Below are 18,459 nucleotides of genomic sequence, written 5' to 3'. Positions count from 1 at the left end.
ACATTCAGAAATGAATCTTTGGACTATAATTTGAGCCATTGTGTCTAAGAAAAATTACAAAAGTCTCCAAGAGTCAAATCAGAACATTATTGTTGTGCACCCTACTTGACCAGAGAAGTAATTAGAGCTGTAAGGATTATTTGATTAACTGATCAACAAAAAAAACAAAAAAAACAGCAAATACTTGATAAGTAATTAATAATAAAAGTCATTTTATTTAACAATGGAAAACCTTTTGTGGTTGCAGCATCTCAGATGTGAGAAATGTCAGATTTCCTGTGTCTCGTAGGATAATAAACTGATACATCTGTGTTTTGGACTTTTCGTCAGACAAATAATTGTTAGTTGAAGCATCAACTCCTAATCTGATATGGATCAAGAAATCTTTCCTGCACACATGAGCAACTTTCATCAGAATATAATGTGCTATTTGAGGGTGCTCTCAAAAATATCCATGACAACACGAAGGAAAGTGTGAAGTAATCAGCTCCATCAATGCTCAGGAGTACAGCAGAGTGAAGATGAGGAGTCCAGCTGTCTCTGCCCCGGTGACTCTGGCATCAGAACAGAAGGCAACGGGCCACAGCACAGAGTGCATATATGAGGATGTATTTCACCATTCACAACATGGATACATATATCAAACGTCCATCAACATGCGTCCATGAGTAAGGTAACATGTAGCTTTCATGGGAGCATTCAGCAAAAGAGTGTCCCATGGGATATACCTACAACAGCCTTTCCCACACTTTTAAATCCTCTAAACCACTAGTGTCAAACTCAAGGCCATGAAATCGCGGACCCGTTTTCAGTCGTTCGCGTCCCTTTTTTCAATGGATTGCAGACCCGTTTTCAGTCGGTCACGGGCCTTTGCATGGGCATAAAAAATCCTGTGCTTTTATTTTGAAGGGAATTTTTAATGCAGCAGAGTGCCGTTTATTCAATTCAATTTCTGTCATATTCATGCAATGTGCTGTAACTCTGTTACGTTGTTCATTCTGGTCACATGACATCTATTGCTTCTGTCCATCCGAGGAGAGGGATCCTCCTCTGTTGCTCTCCTGAAGGCTTCTTTTTTTTTTCCCTGTGAAAGGGTTTTATTTTTTAGAGTTTTTCCTGATCCGATGTGAGGTCTTGGGACAGGGGTGTTATGTGTACAGATTGTAAAGCCCTCCGAGGATAATTTTAATTTGTGATTTGGGGCTACATAAAATAAACTGAATTGAATTGAATATTCACACACACTCCTCAATGCTGCGTTCACAACACACTTTACGTGCGTGCGTTTACACACCGGAATATTTGTGATAGTTCGCTTCATTCCCAACCTTTTTTTTATGTTATGTTAAAAAAGGCTGAAGTTATAAAATGATTATGTGTGTTGTATTACCTTATGTCCTTAAGATGCACTTTTGGGTTTTTAATTGAATGTATAAGGGAATATTTATGTGTTTGGCATACTGTGCTGTGCTGTACTATCTCAGGTTCAAACTGCACCATATTTTCATTAAATCAAATTGAGAAGTTGAAAATGTTCCTCGATCTTGGCAGGTTATTCAGGGGCAACCCTGTCTCCTAAAAATTACATTCCCCCAGAACTAATATGCATTCCCAATTACATTTGATCAGAAACGTATTTCCTCCCTGATTATGTTTCTGTTTGACGTATTACACATACGTTGATTATACACGTATAGGTTGATTAAACACGTATGTTGATTAAACACGTATGTTGATCATACACGTATTTTTGTTTTATTGTTTTTATGTTTGTGTTTGACGTATTACAAATACGTTTATAATCGTGTGTTTGTGTTATTGTTTTCTTGCTTTATTTAAGCATATTTTAATTTTTAAACTCTGCGGAGAAAAAAGAAAAGAGGGGCGGGGTGAGGCCAGTGACAGCCGGCCAGTGAGAGCCGGCCGGCCCGGGCTGGGAGCCCGAGAGTCGGCCGCACCGGGAGGCGAAGACCGTTTGCCCGCCGTTGTTAGGCCAGTCTTCAGACTGCTTGCACCGGGGCTCGGTGTTCAGACGCTTAGCGTCGCCGTCAGGCCGTCGGTAACAGCCTCCTTCGCGCCGGCTCCGGTCTTCTCTGAGTCGGGTTGTTTGTGAATGCAGCCCAAAGTCTGTGATAAACTCCATCTAGTGCAGTAAACCACTACGATCATCAGCAGACACTCGGATCTCTGTGGTCACATCGGCTGCAGCAGAATCTGACGTAAAACATATTCAAACGGGGCGGAAGGAGTCACGGGACCCAACATCCGGTTTTCAAAATACTAACTGATTTGAATGTGTTCAGAACATTTCTGACCACATCCAAACATATTTACTGTACTGGTCTTACATAAATGTTGTAATACATCAAACACAACGTACTGTTACAGTTAAGATGTTTGGATGTGGTCAGAAATGTTCTGAACACATTCATTTCAGTTAGTATTTTGAAAACCGGATGTTGGGTCCCGTGACTCCTTCCGCCCGTTTGAATATTTTTCACGTCAGATTCTGCACTTGATGTGACCACAGAGATCCGAGTGTCTGCTGATGATCGCAGTGGTTTACTGCACTAGATGGAGTTTATCACACACTTTGGGCTGCATTCACAAACAACCCGACTCAGAGAAGACCGGAGCCGGCGCGAAGGAGGCTGTTACCGACGGCCTGACGGCGACGCCCCTCTTTTCTTTTTTCTCCGCAGAGTTTAAAAATTAAAATATGCTTAAATAAAGCAAGAAAACAATAACACAAACACACGATTATAAACTTATTTGTAATACGTCAAACACAAACATAAAAACAATAAAACAAAAATACGTGTATAATCAACATACGTGTTTAATCAACCTATACGTGTATAATCAACGTATGTGTAATACGTCAAACACAAACATAATCAGGGAGGAGATACGTTTCTGATCAAACGTAATTGGGAATGCGTATTAGTTCTGGGGGAATGTAATTTTTAGGAGACAGGGTTGTCAGGGGTGATGGTGAGTCCTGCAGCCAGACCAGCTGAACAGCTGATCCACTGAAGGCGCAGGTAGAAAATTCACGGCCCGCCACTGTACAGTTACAACCGGCCCTTTGAGGGCGACCATGATGCTGATGTGGCCCGGTGTGAAAATGAGTTTGACACCCCTGCTCTAAATCCTCAAATAAAGCCCAGCCATGCTCGCTGTGGAGGTGCTACACCGTTCCCTGATGCTGATCATCATCCAACACCTTTATAAGCAGCCAGACACTCTGATTGGCTTTCAGACTCATTCAAGATAAGAGACCCGCAATCAGCATTAATATTATTCATTCAATCTCTATTTTTAGCCTGTTCAGAACCTGTGTTTCTTCGTTTTCCAGACAACTCCAGTCATTCCCTTTAGTATTTCCTTCTGTCACTGTACAAGATATAATAAAGTAGGTATTACCTTTAAAACACAAGGCTACTGCAAATGGGCCTGAACATCAATCACTTAAATTAATGCAACACTGTAAATGAGAGACATGAACTCATTAACTTATAGTAGAATGAAAAAGCCTATAAATACGTCTTGTTTCTGCTCCCTGATTGTGAGCAGCGTCAATAAATAACTTGCATGTAGCTCAGAACAATGATCATCCCTTTAGGGGACGGAAGGATTCCAGGACTGAATACAAGCAAGGGGGCTTCATTCATGTGCACATCATTCTGCATTCCTGGACACAAACTCCTCTGTCGCAGGGAAACAAGGGGAATAACAGATGCAGCTTGGTTAGGTATTAGCCTTGGGCTGACCTGACTACAGTTGGAACAGTGTCAGTGTAATTATCATTGGAGATAACAAAGCCATCCATGACTAACTGCCTCTTTGTATCCACCTGTAACCGCCTGGCATCCATTACCCTCCGACAATTAGCTCGTTTGTCACGTCATCCCGTCTCTCAGTGCAGAAGAGAACGCGCCACGGGAAAAACATGGCATCCTATTTTTCAATTTACATAATGTACTGTAGAAAACAAGCCTTCATTTGTGGTGCTGAACCTCACTTTGGTCATGCAGAACCTTTCTATTCCAAGGAGAAATTATTAGTATACAGATGTACACCCCAGTGCAAATTAATCCACCATCTTACTGTTCACATGGCCAGAGAACATACAATGGTGCCACAGAATGGGTATTACCAACTCAGATAATCAGTCTGCTTTCACTGCCTATTTAATAAATGAACTACTTCTCGTTACGAATCTCGGCGGGATAAGAGAAGATCATCATCCCGAAAGCTGATGTAGAACAAGTTTGTTGAAGATAAAGTTCATTGAAAGTAGGACAAAAGTAATTAGATCCAGCTACTTTTCATCCCCACCACATTTCATCTATCAGCCTTCTTTCATACTGTAGCACTTTTTTGATCACTATGGCATCTTATTTGAGACACGTGAATGAAAATGGCAAACATCATTTTTATTCCTCTTGATCTCACCACCTTCATTAAAACTGTGCAAAAAAATGTATCTCACGTCACTGGAGCATTTAATATTTTATCACATGTGAAGCAAGAGTCTGGAGTGCATTATTAGATGTGAAACAAACAAAACAAAAATAAATTAAAGTTAATTTCACATGAAAGAAAGAAATATATAATTTAAATGGCTTTCTTTCTCTGTCTAATCATCCCCAACAAAGCAATTTGTTTATTTGTCAGTGAATTAAGCTTCTAGTTATCGGTTATGCACACTGTGATTAAAGCAGTGTCATGGAAAATCAGCAAATTATGAATTAATATCACACAACCAATGCATGAACTCAAAATCTGCAACTCTCTCAGGCTGTATAAATGTCAATAAATGCTAAATATTTAGAATTTCCACTAGAAACCAAGAGTAAAGTAAAGTTGACCTCTAAAACATGACTGGCTGCTGAACTGAAATTTAGAAGAATGTAATAAAAGAACACGTTCCCTCTCGGTCAGTTCCCTAGAGATATTTTAGCAGCTTTTGGTCCATGTAACCGATTATTAAACTGAGAAATGTGAGAATTAATTCCAGCACCCGCAGTGCCTTATTGTCAGAAGTCTCTTAAATCTCCTCCACTTTCTTAGAGTTGTCGAAATCATAATTGGCACTTTGGCGTATTGTCATCTAATTCAGTGGAAAGTGTTTTTAAATTGTCTTGAATCTGGCTTGCCAATTCCAGTATGCGCTGCTGCCTCTTTGTGTTTTAAAAGGACACAACATATAGAAGCTTGAAAGTCAAGTATTTGATTGGGTTTGAGGAAGGAAAGTCTCTTTATTACATTAGAGAAAATGGGAGATTGCTGGGCGGAGAAAGTGAAGGACAGTCAGCATTTTCAAGTCACTTCACTTTCACTACTGCCCTCTCTTTTTTGATTGAGCACAGACATTTTCTTTCCACTCATACACCACGGGGGCAATAGGTCTAACTTTTGTCTAATACGGCCTTAAGCAGGGGTGAAACGGTCAGCAAACCAAACACATGAAACATATGCTGCAGCAGAGCTTTACAAACTGGAGGAATCACATTATTTAGACTGAAATACTACTTTCTTTGAGGGTGTTTTTGTAATTCTTAAAAATAAATCTCAACAATACTTTGAATAGCGACAGATTGATACACAGCAATGTTGCTTTTGTCTGGATCTCAAAAACCCTCCGTTTCATTCAACGTACAATGCGGTCCCTTTATTAGTTACACACCCATCAGCTGACCTTCACTGTGATGGCACCAGGTGTCTTCTCTTCCTCCTACTGTTTAATTATTCAGTTTCTTCTCAACCTGGAAACTCTCCAGGTCGACAATACCTGCAGCAGAGCACTCCCTGGGCGGCCGTCTCGCGGGCAGTGACAAAATCTCAGTCATAAAGCTGCTAGTATAACAGATGAGAATTCACGTATGCCGTGACTCCCTGTTTTAGAGTGGCTTTTGTTGCGTGACCAATGTCTGACCAGGGAATAATATCACTGATAATTGCATAGTGTGACAGCTCAGGATTTGAGCAGGGAAAGGTCTTTTTTGTGAGGATTTGAGGGTGATGCACACACTGATACTATGTGGTTGGTAAAACCCTGGCAGAGCACTTTGCACTTAGCCTACTGTTAGAAAACCCGAGCTGCAGATATCTTTGCAGGCACACACTAACCATGTACTACACACACTGTCGACTTGAAATCACATTAAATTCTACATTAGGAACCCAATAAAGCACAGTAAAGTATTTCTAAGCTCATACATATTTGGGCTTTGAAATGACTAACTGATCATTAACTTGAAAGAAAGCTCTGCTTGGATTCAGTAAAGTGTGGAGGGGAGGAGCAGGGTCAACGTGTTCATGATCATAAAGCTTTCTAAGAAACTTTCTCAGAGTATAACACTAATTGATGTTAGCGAGGGATGAGATAGCGGCAAGCGTATAGCATATAAGGTGGAAACAGAGAAATGCAGTTGTCTAATATGAAAGCAGACAGTACGCAGCAGGTAAAGTGTTTGTAAACCATAATGACACCTCTTCACTCAAACACACACTAATTAACCCATGTTCTATGCAGTTTCACAACAGATAGTCTGCTAATCAGACTGGATTGCTATTTCCTTTGACGTAGCAGTTGCTATAGTAGTTTTGTTTTTTACATTGATGAAACATTTTAGACACTTTACTACATTTATAACAAGTACATAGAAACTAAAATAATTAATTGTTTAACAGGTTAATTAAGAAAGGAAGGATTTTGTAAAAGACAATCAATCATGTACTCATGTGTAGGGGTTCGAGGGTGGGTGTGGGGGTGGGGGTGTATAAGGAGGTTTAGGTATGTGCATGCAGTGTGAGTATGAGTCTGAATGTGTTTTTTGCCCCTAAACATGTTTGATATTTATTGTTTCAAGGCCCTTCTAGGAACGACCATTGGAAATTTTCAGCAGCTATAAATGCTGTGCATTGCATTGGAAAATTGTTCTCCAGTTCTCTATGTATATTGAATCTGTCCCCAACAAATAAACATGAAATGAGGTGGGTGTCAATTCGGAGGTCTGGAACCAGGCGACAACAGATCTGACAGAAAGTCCCTCATATAAGGTTGATATAAATGTTAAGCTTTGAAATGAGCCAAACAGTTAAGAGATAACATTTAAATCATGTCATCAATCTGATGAGTTGTTACTGTCACTGTCAATGAAATCTGATTTGTTTTTGAGGAAACTGTAATATTGATACTCATACTGTTTTTTACTTTGATTAACTTTGTTTATTCTCTAATGAATATCAATGTTAAACATAAATACTTGAACTTTGAAGCCACGTTTTCAGGGGCAAGTCAGCTGTTCCAAAAAAAGATTCTGTTTTTTACATTAGTGTTTGGCTAACATGTCGACACCCTTTCTGTCCTCTGGTCTAGCTAACTGTGCACCCTCAAAACACTCCTCATCTCAGTAGTAACACTGAAGTCACTGATTGGTGGAACGTTTATAGCACTCAGGAATAACTGCAAGTCTGTGGTTGAGTCTGAAATCACACCGTTGATCACTTATTTGTTCCTCCCTATATAACCACCACTCAACAATTAGCTCTCGAGTACAATGTTACAATCTGTACATTGCACTGAACTCCATTGAAGATTTTTAAAGGACACTAGCGGATCCATCTACAACTCAGAATTCAGACACTCAAATGAACAATTTTTAACAATTAACAGTTTCAGACAGCTTGTTTCTGCCTGTATTTGGTAGATTTTCACAGAGCCTGCTGCGTTCAATGATATCCTGTCAATCAATGGTAACACCTTTAAGCCGAAACACGTTGGTGTTACCCATGTAATATTTAAAGGAGCAGTGTGCAGCATTTAGGCGATCTATATGTAAATGTGCATATAAATATATACATGAAAATATGTAAATATATACATATACATATATATGCATATTATATATATATTTATGTATATATATACATACATAAATATATAGATATTTATGTATGTATATATATATATATACATACATAAATATATATAGATATTTATGTATGTATATATATACATAAATATCTATATATAATATGCATGCTTTCTTTAGTGTATTATTTTTATTAAAAATGATTTGTGTCGTCGTTACTTTAGAAGGAGATGTTTATATCTACATACTATATATGGAGCGGGTCTTTTCCTTCTCTTCACAAAGCAGAACAGACTTAATGAATTTAGACTAACTGACAGCTTCCACAGAAGGCTATAATCATTTAATAGTTGTGTAGCTTGTGGTTACGTTTATCTTGCACAATTCACACAGTTTGACTAATAATCTACTTCCCTACAGGGAAAATTAATTGTATTTGTACATTTTCAGCATGCACATACACAGCTCTGTGACAAAAGCACGCACACATATTCTCCCCAACACAGCCACAAATGTCCCTTTTGGCTAAAGTATAACATCAGGCACTCGAATGTATCTCGCAAAACAATTACTCTCTCAGATAAGTTTAAAAATGTCAATAACCTGACATTGAGTATAGCTTGTTGAGGCCTGCGGCTGAGGCTGTCAACGAGGGAGAGACCTTCTACAGATGTAACACAATGTGGTGAAATCTTCACACAGCAACCTGTCGCACTTTGTGCAAATCTTCCACCAGCTCGCACATTTCCAAGACAAGCTGTGATGTTAGGTCAAATACCCCTTGATACAGAAATCCACTGACATACTCAGCTGACCCTTCAGCTTCTCTGAAAATAGTGACAAACGCAGCAGCTTGATACTTCTGAGCCAAGAGGGACTTCATGTCTTACTGCTGCAACCCGCTCTTGACTTTTCCTGTCATTCCAATCAACACTTTCAGTTGACACAGCCAACATGCAGAGTGTTGTACACCACTGGCATGGCACCACAACTGTGTATCCATGGGATCCCCCTCTGCTGTCATCAATCCCAAATGAGAATATATTAATAACACTGACACCAACACAAGCCAAGTGTCTGGGTTCCAAACTAATTTTCACTGTGTCAGGGGTTCATGCATAATCATCCGCTTCATCGACCTGTGAGACTCGCCTGCTGCAATCTTAACATCCCCAAATTGGAATGAAAAAAAAATCTACCTCCTCTTGGCACCCTTGTGTCTCTCAGCCTTGATCTCCAAAACAGATGTGACACATCACTAACACACCGCGCACACAAGCCATCCTGCGAGATAAAAGCTGCAAGCTCGCCCCAGGTCAGTCTTAACCCAGAACACGATATGAAAAGAGCAGCACGGTGAAAACACTGCAAATTTAAATTTCTCTCCAACTCTGAGATCTTGTATTAATATTTCATGCTCTTGCACAATGCAAACTAGTTCAATTGAAACTTGCTTTCTGCCAGAGAAAAACAAGAGGATGTTCCAACCACACACAAAAAAACAGGTCACAGGGTTTGATTGAATGGGTAACCAAGACGGAATTAGATCAACAACTACAACAGCATTTCACAAAACAACAGCAACGGAGTAACAGGCCATAACAAAGCATTGGAATAAACAAAAGGTTTTCACACAGCTTGAATCCCAATTACTCTGCTCAGGCAATTGTTTTTGACAGATTGAGCGACGCCACACAAATACTAATTGTCCTGATGATTTCATTAGGCTTCCCCCCTCTGTTGCAATGGTTGCCTCAGGAGGAGTTCAGCTCAGGAAGCCTGCCTTATGTTTTAAGATCGACCCCTGGGAACCGTATCAGGTGGCTTTTTTGCACCAGGTATCCTCTCCTGCTAGCATTTGTCACAGGAAGCTGGCAGTCATGTGACCTCTTGTGTGTTTCACAAGGTAATGAATCCCTCGGCAGCAGAGTGGCACTGTTGAGTTAGATCCCCCCGAACATTGGAGTGCATTGATTGGATGCGGTGCTACTCTAACCAATCTATCACAGCAAATGAATGGTCACAGCGAGAGTAACAGCAGAGAACAGGAGGAGACGGACATGGAGCATTGTCTTCGTCCTGATCAAATGGGCAATGGAGGCTGATAAAGTTCACTCTTCAAGCTGTCAGGATGAAGAAGGAGCGTAGAGGAAGGGAGGGTGGCTTTGTCAGCTGATTGCACTTTTAACAGGATACCTGTGGTGTGATCCGACACGCTGCAAAGGACCAATACATTTATATAATATGCCCTTGGTTGACGGGTTTTTAAGTGGAAGGGATATAAAAATTGAAGCCACGTCCTTGTGCTTGGTGTATATCATGTACTCACAATGATATAGTGTCAAAATCTGGGATTTTCATCAAATCATTGTTGTTGTTTTTTTACCTTCAATCTCCTCTCAGTGGTAACTTTCTAACAAATGAGATACCAAAAACTAATCTTTCAGGAGCACGAAATAATGTGTCCCTCGCTCTACTCCGATAAGGGTTGTAAACCTCTGTGGTGCTTGTCAGGCTTATCAGCTCTGGTCCTTCATTGTGGTCGCAGAGGCGCATAGAGTAAACAGTGCTTTAACAAATCGTTACTGACATCCTGTCCATGGATCTGTACTGTGACGAAGAGAAACACAGAAACAAAACTAATCATGAACTGAAGATCCACGTGTCAAGCCTTTAGGGCTTGGTGATTTTCAGCTGTGTGCACATTATTTCCGATATTCATTACCAAAAGTGTGCTTCACAGTGGAACCGAAAGAGCTGCAGCCCCAGTTTCCCTTAAGTCATTGTACATAACTCTGAGGCGGTGTGGTAAGCTGATAGAAAGAAAGGGCACATTTTACAAACGAGCAGGATTTACTTTGACTATTTTGGTCATAATTAAAGCATGATGTAGCAAACCACATAGACACCTTATGAAATATTCATCAGAGCTGCTTCAGTAATAACTAATGAACACACGCACAACTGCCACATAAGAGGTGGGCTCAAGGTTGTAAAAGGGGACCGCTGGCCTAAACCACTGAAATGTATTAGCTGGCATGCATTTGGTAAGGCAGATGTAGAACTAGTCGCCACTTGAGTTTGAAGAGCCATCTTATCGCTGAGTTGGAGCTTGCAGCTAAGAAGCAGATGCTCTGGACTCGGCTCACTGGCTGACCTGTGAGCAAAGCCAATCAGAGCTATAGACGGGGAACAATGTGCTGTGATATGCGCTTGTTTTGATAAGGGGTTGTCTGCTTCAGTCCCTCCAGTTTTTCGGCAAGCTTTTTGTAATATTGACAGAGGGTTATGAGAATGCCTACGGGGCTGCATGCCACAATTCAATACCATGTGCGCCGCAATCTTCGAGCTTTCAGGCTTACTAAATCAATTACACAGAGTTGTGGAGCCTGTGCCTCTCACCCACGTCAAACCCACTGTTTCTATTGGCTTCTATTGGATGGACTAGATACACACTTGAAGATAAGTGGGAGGAACAGCTTCATGCATGGCTACGTGTTTAACTTGGGAACTGTCCAGTGGTTGATCTTTGAAGCAATCCTCTGAGGTCAGACATGAGCTACAAGCAAGTCACAAAGAAGAACCGACAGGACCTGAAGTCTTTGCATCTAAAACCGACAATGTTTCAAGGCCCAATGAAAGCAGAAAATATTTTGTTCTGCTCTATCAAACTGTGTCCTTGAGCAAGTCTTTGTTTGGAGAGACATTAATGACAGACTAGGGAGCTGCAGATTGACCGCAGGGCATCAACACAGATCCTAGTTTAAAGTATGAAGGTCTGAGGGAGAAAAAAAAACATAAGTGTGTACCAACAGGAAGTCCAGCTGCTATTCACAGCACAAGCCCCACAATGGACACACACAACCTAAGCTCCATATGTAAACCGTACACACACACACACACACACACACACACGCACACACACATACACACACACACACACACACACAAACCCACACCCACACACAAACACACACACCACACACACTTTCTCTTGCCTCAGGTTTACACACAATTGAATACATTTTGGTTACATAAACGCAAGACCCGAGGCCTTTAGGATTTAATGCTGTTCATTTTCTTTTAACAGCGTCCCTCTCCCCATAGCTGCACCATCCTCCCAACCTGCCATCTCTATAAAGGTTAACAGATTTCTTTTGAAAGGTGACTTGTATCCAAAATGGGTTAAAAGGTTGCCTACATGGCAACCGCAATGTTGGGTCTGTTGAACAACTTGAACAAGAATTTCAAAATGGATGACATAGCAGCGTTTGCAACAAACATGTGTGAATGCAGATTTCAGGAAGAAGTCAGAAGAGAGAGAGCGAAGAAAACGACGACAACAGAATGTTTGGTGGTTGAATCTCTGGCCTATGGCTGAACATACATTATTATCTGAAGTCTCTAAGGGACCCTTTTCAACAGCAGTGCACATGGGAACACATCATTAATATGCATATAATAATGATGCTGATGCCAGGAGTTAAAAAGAGTTAATCACTGTGGATTATGGAAAAATTACACACAGCTGAGGAGTCCCTGAACATGAGAAACATTGATTAAAACTGTACCGACTGACTGTAGTCGTCGACCTTTATACCGCCCCTATGTTGCAGCAGCATACTGTACACAGTGGCTCTACCTGCAGCCAGCGCTGCCCCGCCCTATCCAGCCGACGCACTTGACATCTTCGTGGTATTTGGGGTTGTGGGGGAGCTATGATTCACTTAAAGCGTAATGGACAACGAGAGACAAAATGTGTAGTTCCAATTTATAATTTCACGTTTCTGTGACAAATAGTGTTGTGTTGTTTTCGGATCCTGTGAAGCGGTTACACGGCTTCACACACACGACAAGTTGTCTCTGGGGAAACCTCTCAGGCACGCCAACAAACTCTATGACGGTCGATATCTCGTGTGGCACGCGACTTGGCGCGCGCAAAACACACACACACACACACACACACACACGATGCGCTGTAGACCCACGAGACACGTTGACAGAGAAAGGGATCAATCTTGATAAACATCAAAGCGTACATCTCTACGCCAAAGTAACAAAGAAAAGTACAGAGATTGTCAGATTTACGGGACGTTGTGTATTTCACTATACGATTGAAGGAAATTCTGAACATCACAATTGGGTGCTGTGGTATTTAATTATGTTATTGTGTTATGTCTTTCAGCAGAGCAATAAACTCTGTGAAAGATTGTACCTACAACGCTATTTTACCTTTGTAGTTGTTTATTCTTCAAAATGTTTAATGTTCAGCACCAGAATGTTAAATGGCACGTTAATTGTTACAAACACTCCGCAACCCCTGGCGCAGGCACAGCAGCATCAGCACCGGACTCACCTGCAGGACACGGTGATCTCCACTTTGGTGGCCGGGATGCTCCCACTGATGGGATCGAAGTCACAGACCGTCGCCGTAGCCTCCACTTTGTCCATAACGTCTCCCTCCATGTGTGCAGGAGACCCAGGCCAGCTCCCTGAGCCGCGCGAGTCCCTCTGAACCTGGAGAGTCGACGATGGAGAGCCGGAGCGCAGCGGACAAGCGAGCAGGAGAAGATACGGTCCAGACAAACCTCCTAAGTGCTGTCCACTGGACGGGCAACAGCATGGAAAGTTTACTGGGACGCTGCAGCAGTGAGGCGACTGATTTGACGAAAGTGGGATCACATGCCAGGACGCATCAGCACCAACTCCGCTGTTTACCAGGCAAAGAATGAGCTCTTCTGCCAGAGCAGCGGTTGAAAAGTAAAAGCTGTGAACTCCACCCCTCCTGTCTGCATTATCCTACATGGTGGGCTGCGACGGACACAACTCGTTGCAGATTCAAGCTGTCGCTCTGTGACTGGGCGGATCGTTATTTCGCTCCAAATTGGTTTTAAGAGCCGCTTACAGAAAATAAATTAGCACCAAGGAGCGTGAATATAGAGTGCAATTTCCATTTCTTGCTGCTTTTTTTAAGAATGGGTGGGGGTTCCCTGCAAATTAAATAACCGCCTCAAATAAAAGATAAATTAAAATGTTCAACCTGAACCTTTTGGTCGCACGCAAACGATGAATAGTTTATTTTCACCTAATGTTAAAATCATCAGTTCCTGCAGAGCCACCAGCTCTTATTAAAAATTTAAATGCGGCATGGTCCTCTTTCAGCATCTGGACAGCTCCTTAAACTCCTGCAGCTTCAGCACAGCCTCTTCCTCGCTTATCTCACCAGTAAAAAGTGACGTTTGTTTCTCTTCCACCCCTACTGCATATATAATTATATATATATATATATATATATATATATATATATATATATATATATATATATATATATATATATATATATATATATATTGCATGGGAGGCTATGCTCTCGAGGGGAGCCCCGTTTCATCGTTTTCTTGATTGAACTATGGATAAATTCAACCTATCAAACATAATTCACAGGTAAACTGCTATAGATTCTGTGGACATTTGTGCAGTGGGTGTGCGTGTGTGTGTGTGTGTGTGTGTGTGTGTGTGTGTGTGTGTGTGTGTGTGTGTGTGTGTGTGTGTGTGTGTGTGTGTGTGTGTGTGTGTGTGTGTGTGTGTGTGTGTGTGTGTGTGTGTGTGTGTGTGTGTGCCCACTCCTTTCTATGTGTGTGATTGCTTCTCCCATGCAAACATTTATTTTTTCTTTTGAAAAAATCACCTGAAACCATTCACACAATTATCGGAGGTAAATAGACAAACAGCAAATAACCCCTTGTCAATTTCAACAAATGTATTAAGAGATTCATCAATTTAATACAAATGCAAATCTGCTACAGACTGAAACACCTATAGGCTACATATGTTCCACAGATCACATATGAATCATGCAGCCATAGAAACTTAAATGAGGTCCATTACTTTCCAAATATCATTCCTGAGAAGCAAGCATTGTGGAAGGTCTATTTGTGACCTACTGCTATATAGTTACATCCGAGAGTGAGACTTGGGCTGATGAGGACTGTACATTTCGGACACAGCCCTACCAGAGTGCAGCTTCATCATTAGTCATGTTCAATCTGTAATTAGGCCTTTGGTTGGTTGATTTTCAGCTCCCTTCAGTACGCTGTCCCCTGCTGCCTGCTGTGAGGCTCTCCACTGTTCCAACCCACAGCCGCCCCACATATAGCTGTGGCAGGAGTGTAATTACGGCTGTATGGACCCTCGCGGCGGGGGGTCCGTGAGTGAGTGAGCAGTGATGCAACCCATACCTGCTCAGCAGCAAGCCTCAGCATCAAGAGAGGGAGGAGGCCAGATGACAGGATACAAACTATAACACCCTGGTGTTCTGCAGCGACGAGTAGCTCACACCAACAAGAGAAGATGTTGAAAGTTATACATATATTTATTGAGAATTATTAAACATTTGGCTATATTGCATTTGTCCGACAGCTGTTCCTTTTCAAGCAAAGATTATATTCATGAATATGTATATGAAGCATATGATGTATGGAATACTATAATAAAATACTAGAGGATAGTAAAAACAATATTCAAAAGACTTGGAAAGTAATCAATCAGATTATCCGAAATAAAGGCAAATCTGAATTTCCATGTTATTTTCTAAACAGCTTTGATGCCAAAGTGGACGATTTAAAAAGTATTGTTGATGATTTCAATGATTATTTTGTGGGTGTTGGACTCTGACCAAAAAAATAGTTGTGCCTGATAACAAAAAGATTTGTTTGATTACCTTAATAAGAATAATTTAAAGTTCCTTTGTGCGGTAAATGAAACTGATATAGTTGAAATTGTAAAAAACTTCAAAAACAAAATATCTTCTGATATATTTTCAATTGATATGATGATCATTAAAGAAGTAATTGATTGTATTGCAGGACCTCTGACCTATATATGTAATCAGTCTTTTCAAAAAGAGGTAAGATATAAGCATTACATGGATAATTAGAGACCAATATCCCTTCTTCCTCAATTTTCTAAAATATTAGAGAAATTATTTGTGCAAAAATTGGATCTCTTTATAAGTAAAAATAAATTATTGAGTGAACATCAATATGGATTTAGGAAAAATAGAACTACTACCCATGCACTAATGCTGGTGGAAGGAATAACAAAGGCAGTTGAAAATGATGAGTATTCTATATTTACATTGACCTCCAGAAGGCTTTTGATACGATAGATCACAGTAAATTATTAAGGAAATTGGAGAAGTACGGGATAAGAGGTATAGCTCACTCTTGGTTGAAAAGCTACTTGGAAAATAAACAGCAGTGTGTGCAAGTTAATGACATGGTGTCAGGACTTAAGACAGTCGCCTGTAGAATACCACAGGGATCAATGATTGGTCCAATACTTTTTATGTTTTACATTAACGATATTTGTAATGTTACTAAAATATTCAAATGTGTCATTTTTGCTGACGATACTAACTTATTTTGTTCAGGAAAACGATTGAAAGACCTTTCGTTTGTTATTGAAAAGGAGCTAGAAATTATCAAATCTTGGTTTGATGTTAATAGATTATATCTTAAAATAAAGAAAACAAAATTCATGGTTTTTGGAAATCAAATGGAATTAGATGGGGATATTGAATTACAATTCTGTGATGATAAAATTGAAAGCGTTTTTGAGACAAAATTCCTCGGGGTTGTGATTGATCATGAAGTAACATGGAGACAACATATTCAATATATAAATGGTAAAATGTCCAAGTCAATATCAATACTGTATAAATGTAGATATGTACTAACATCTAAGGCTTTGTATATAATGTATTGCTCACTTATACTTCCATATTTATCTTTTTGTGTGGAGGTGTGGGGGTCAACCTATAAAACCTTTATAAATTCGACAGTTTTGTTACAAAAACGAGCGATACGCATCATGAATAATGCTGGCTACTATGAGCACACAAATTCTTTGTTTTACAGATCACATGTTATGAAATTTAATGATTTGGTTTATTATAAAATAATGCAGGCAATGTACAGCGCTAAAGCAAAGTCACTGCCAGACTGTGTACAAAGGTTGTTTTCAATACATGAGTGTAACTATGATTTGAGAGATGTTTGTAAGTTTATTGTACAAAAAGCTAAAAAAAGAATGGATTAAAAGAAGATCTATTTCTATTGTAGGAGTTCAATTATGCAGCAACGCTAAAATGGATGTAAGAATGGTCAACTCATTTTTGGTTTTCAAAAGGATCATTTCTAGAACAATTTGTGAGGGTTACAATTTGTGAGGGGTGTGAATGAAATGTATGTATATGGAAGATGTATGTATATATTTATTTCATTTCATGTTTTCTTTATTTCAAATTAATTATCTGATTTAATTGATAATAATAATTTAGGATAGGAATATATAAGCATTTTTGCTTCTACCTATACCTTTTCAGTCTTTCTGTTTTGTATAGTATATTGTATTGTATTGTAATGATTGACTGAATAAAACACACAAACAAACAATATTGTTCAAACTGGAATAACAGCTCAAAGTTTCGAACGGTCTTTCCTCAAGGCATTCATACTGTTGCATTCATCTGTACAAATGAAAAGTGACAGAAGTAGTTGTGTGCAGAATGGAACAAAGTGAGTTCAAGTGCTGCCTACTTTCTTACCTCCACACACCTGGCCACCTGTCAATTCTGTTGTGAGGCGAGGGAGGGGAGGGTCTGATGCTGTTTGATCATCCAACAGTCACTTCAATTGCAACATATGAAAGCCTTCAAGCCACATTAGGATCAACATTAGCACTGCGCATGTTATTCCCTCTGAATAATGATTGAGTTGAATCAGGTGCCAAATACTTCCAATAACGGCAAAGAAGAAAAAAATGTCTTGGATGAATACAGGGATTGTATTCTCGGCTATGTTGACTGTTCTAAGTGTACATTAACTTAACACTAATAGATCACGATACACACACCACTTCACATAGGTGGGACAGAGGTGGAAAGGGTGAAAACCTTCAAATTCCTCTGAACGCACATCAGCCAGGACCTCACCTTGTCTCATAACACACCGCAGAACATCAAAAAGGCCCAGCAGCGACTGTGTTTCTTAAGAAGGATGAGGAAATTTGGCATGCCACCCAAGATTCTCAGCAACTTCTAGAGATGTGCGGTGGAGAGCGTCCTTACCAGCTCAATCACAGTGTAGTATGGAGACTGCACTGCCCAGGACAGCAAGGCACTCCAGCGTGTAATAAAAACTGCACAGTATATCTCAGGAGCAGCCTTCCCCTCTCTTCAAGACATTTACTCCAGAGTAACCAGGAGAACACACCACATCATCAGGGACAACACACCCTCAGCACACACTCTTCTCGCTCCTGCCATCAGGCAGACGCTACAGGAGTCTGAAGTCCAGAACCACGAGACTGACGAACATTTTCCTCACACACACACACACACACACACACACACACACACACACACACACACACACACACACACACACACACACACGACCATACTTGTACTTGTATATTTGTAGCAATGCATAATGCACGTTATACACTGATTGTGCAATACTATCATCACATCTTTGTGCCTTTTTTTTGTGTAATGCTGTTGCTATCTTTTGTG

The 18,459-nt window shown here is 40.3% G+C and overlaps 1 protein-coding gene across 1 annotated transcript in view; it reads right to left on the bottom strand.

Moving 5' to 3' along the window:
• Nucleotides 1-13,394, bottom strand: part of cpne5a (copine Va) — a gene marked incomplete at its 3' end in the record, with an annotated part of 68,279 nt that extends 54,885 nt beyond the window's left edge. The window contains exon 1 of the mRNA XM_079225676.1: nt 13,240-13,394. Within this exon, the coding sequence (XP_079081802.1) occupies nt 13,240-13,349 (110 nt within the window). The 5' untranslated portion in view covers nt 13,350-13,394. The remainder of the gene's footprint in view (nt 1-13,239) is intronic.
• Nucleotides 13,395-18,459: the final 5,065 nt, after the last annotated feature.

This window comes from Taurulus bubalis (genome assembly GCF_910589615.1).
Source record: "Taurulus bubalis genome assembly, chromosome: 11".
In the NCBI taxonomy this organism is placed as follows: Eukaryota; Metazoa; Chordata; class Actinopteri; order Perciformes; family Cottidae; genus Taurulus; species Taurulus bubalis.
Note: the sequence above shows the minus strand (reverse complement) of the source record. Positions and strands in the feature narration are given on the sequence as shown.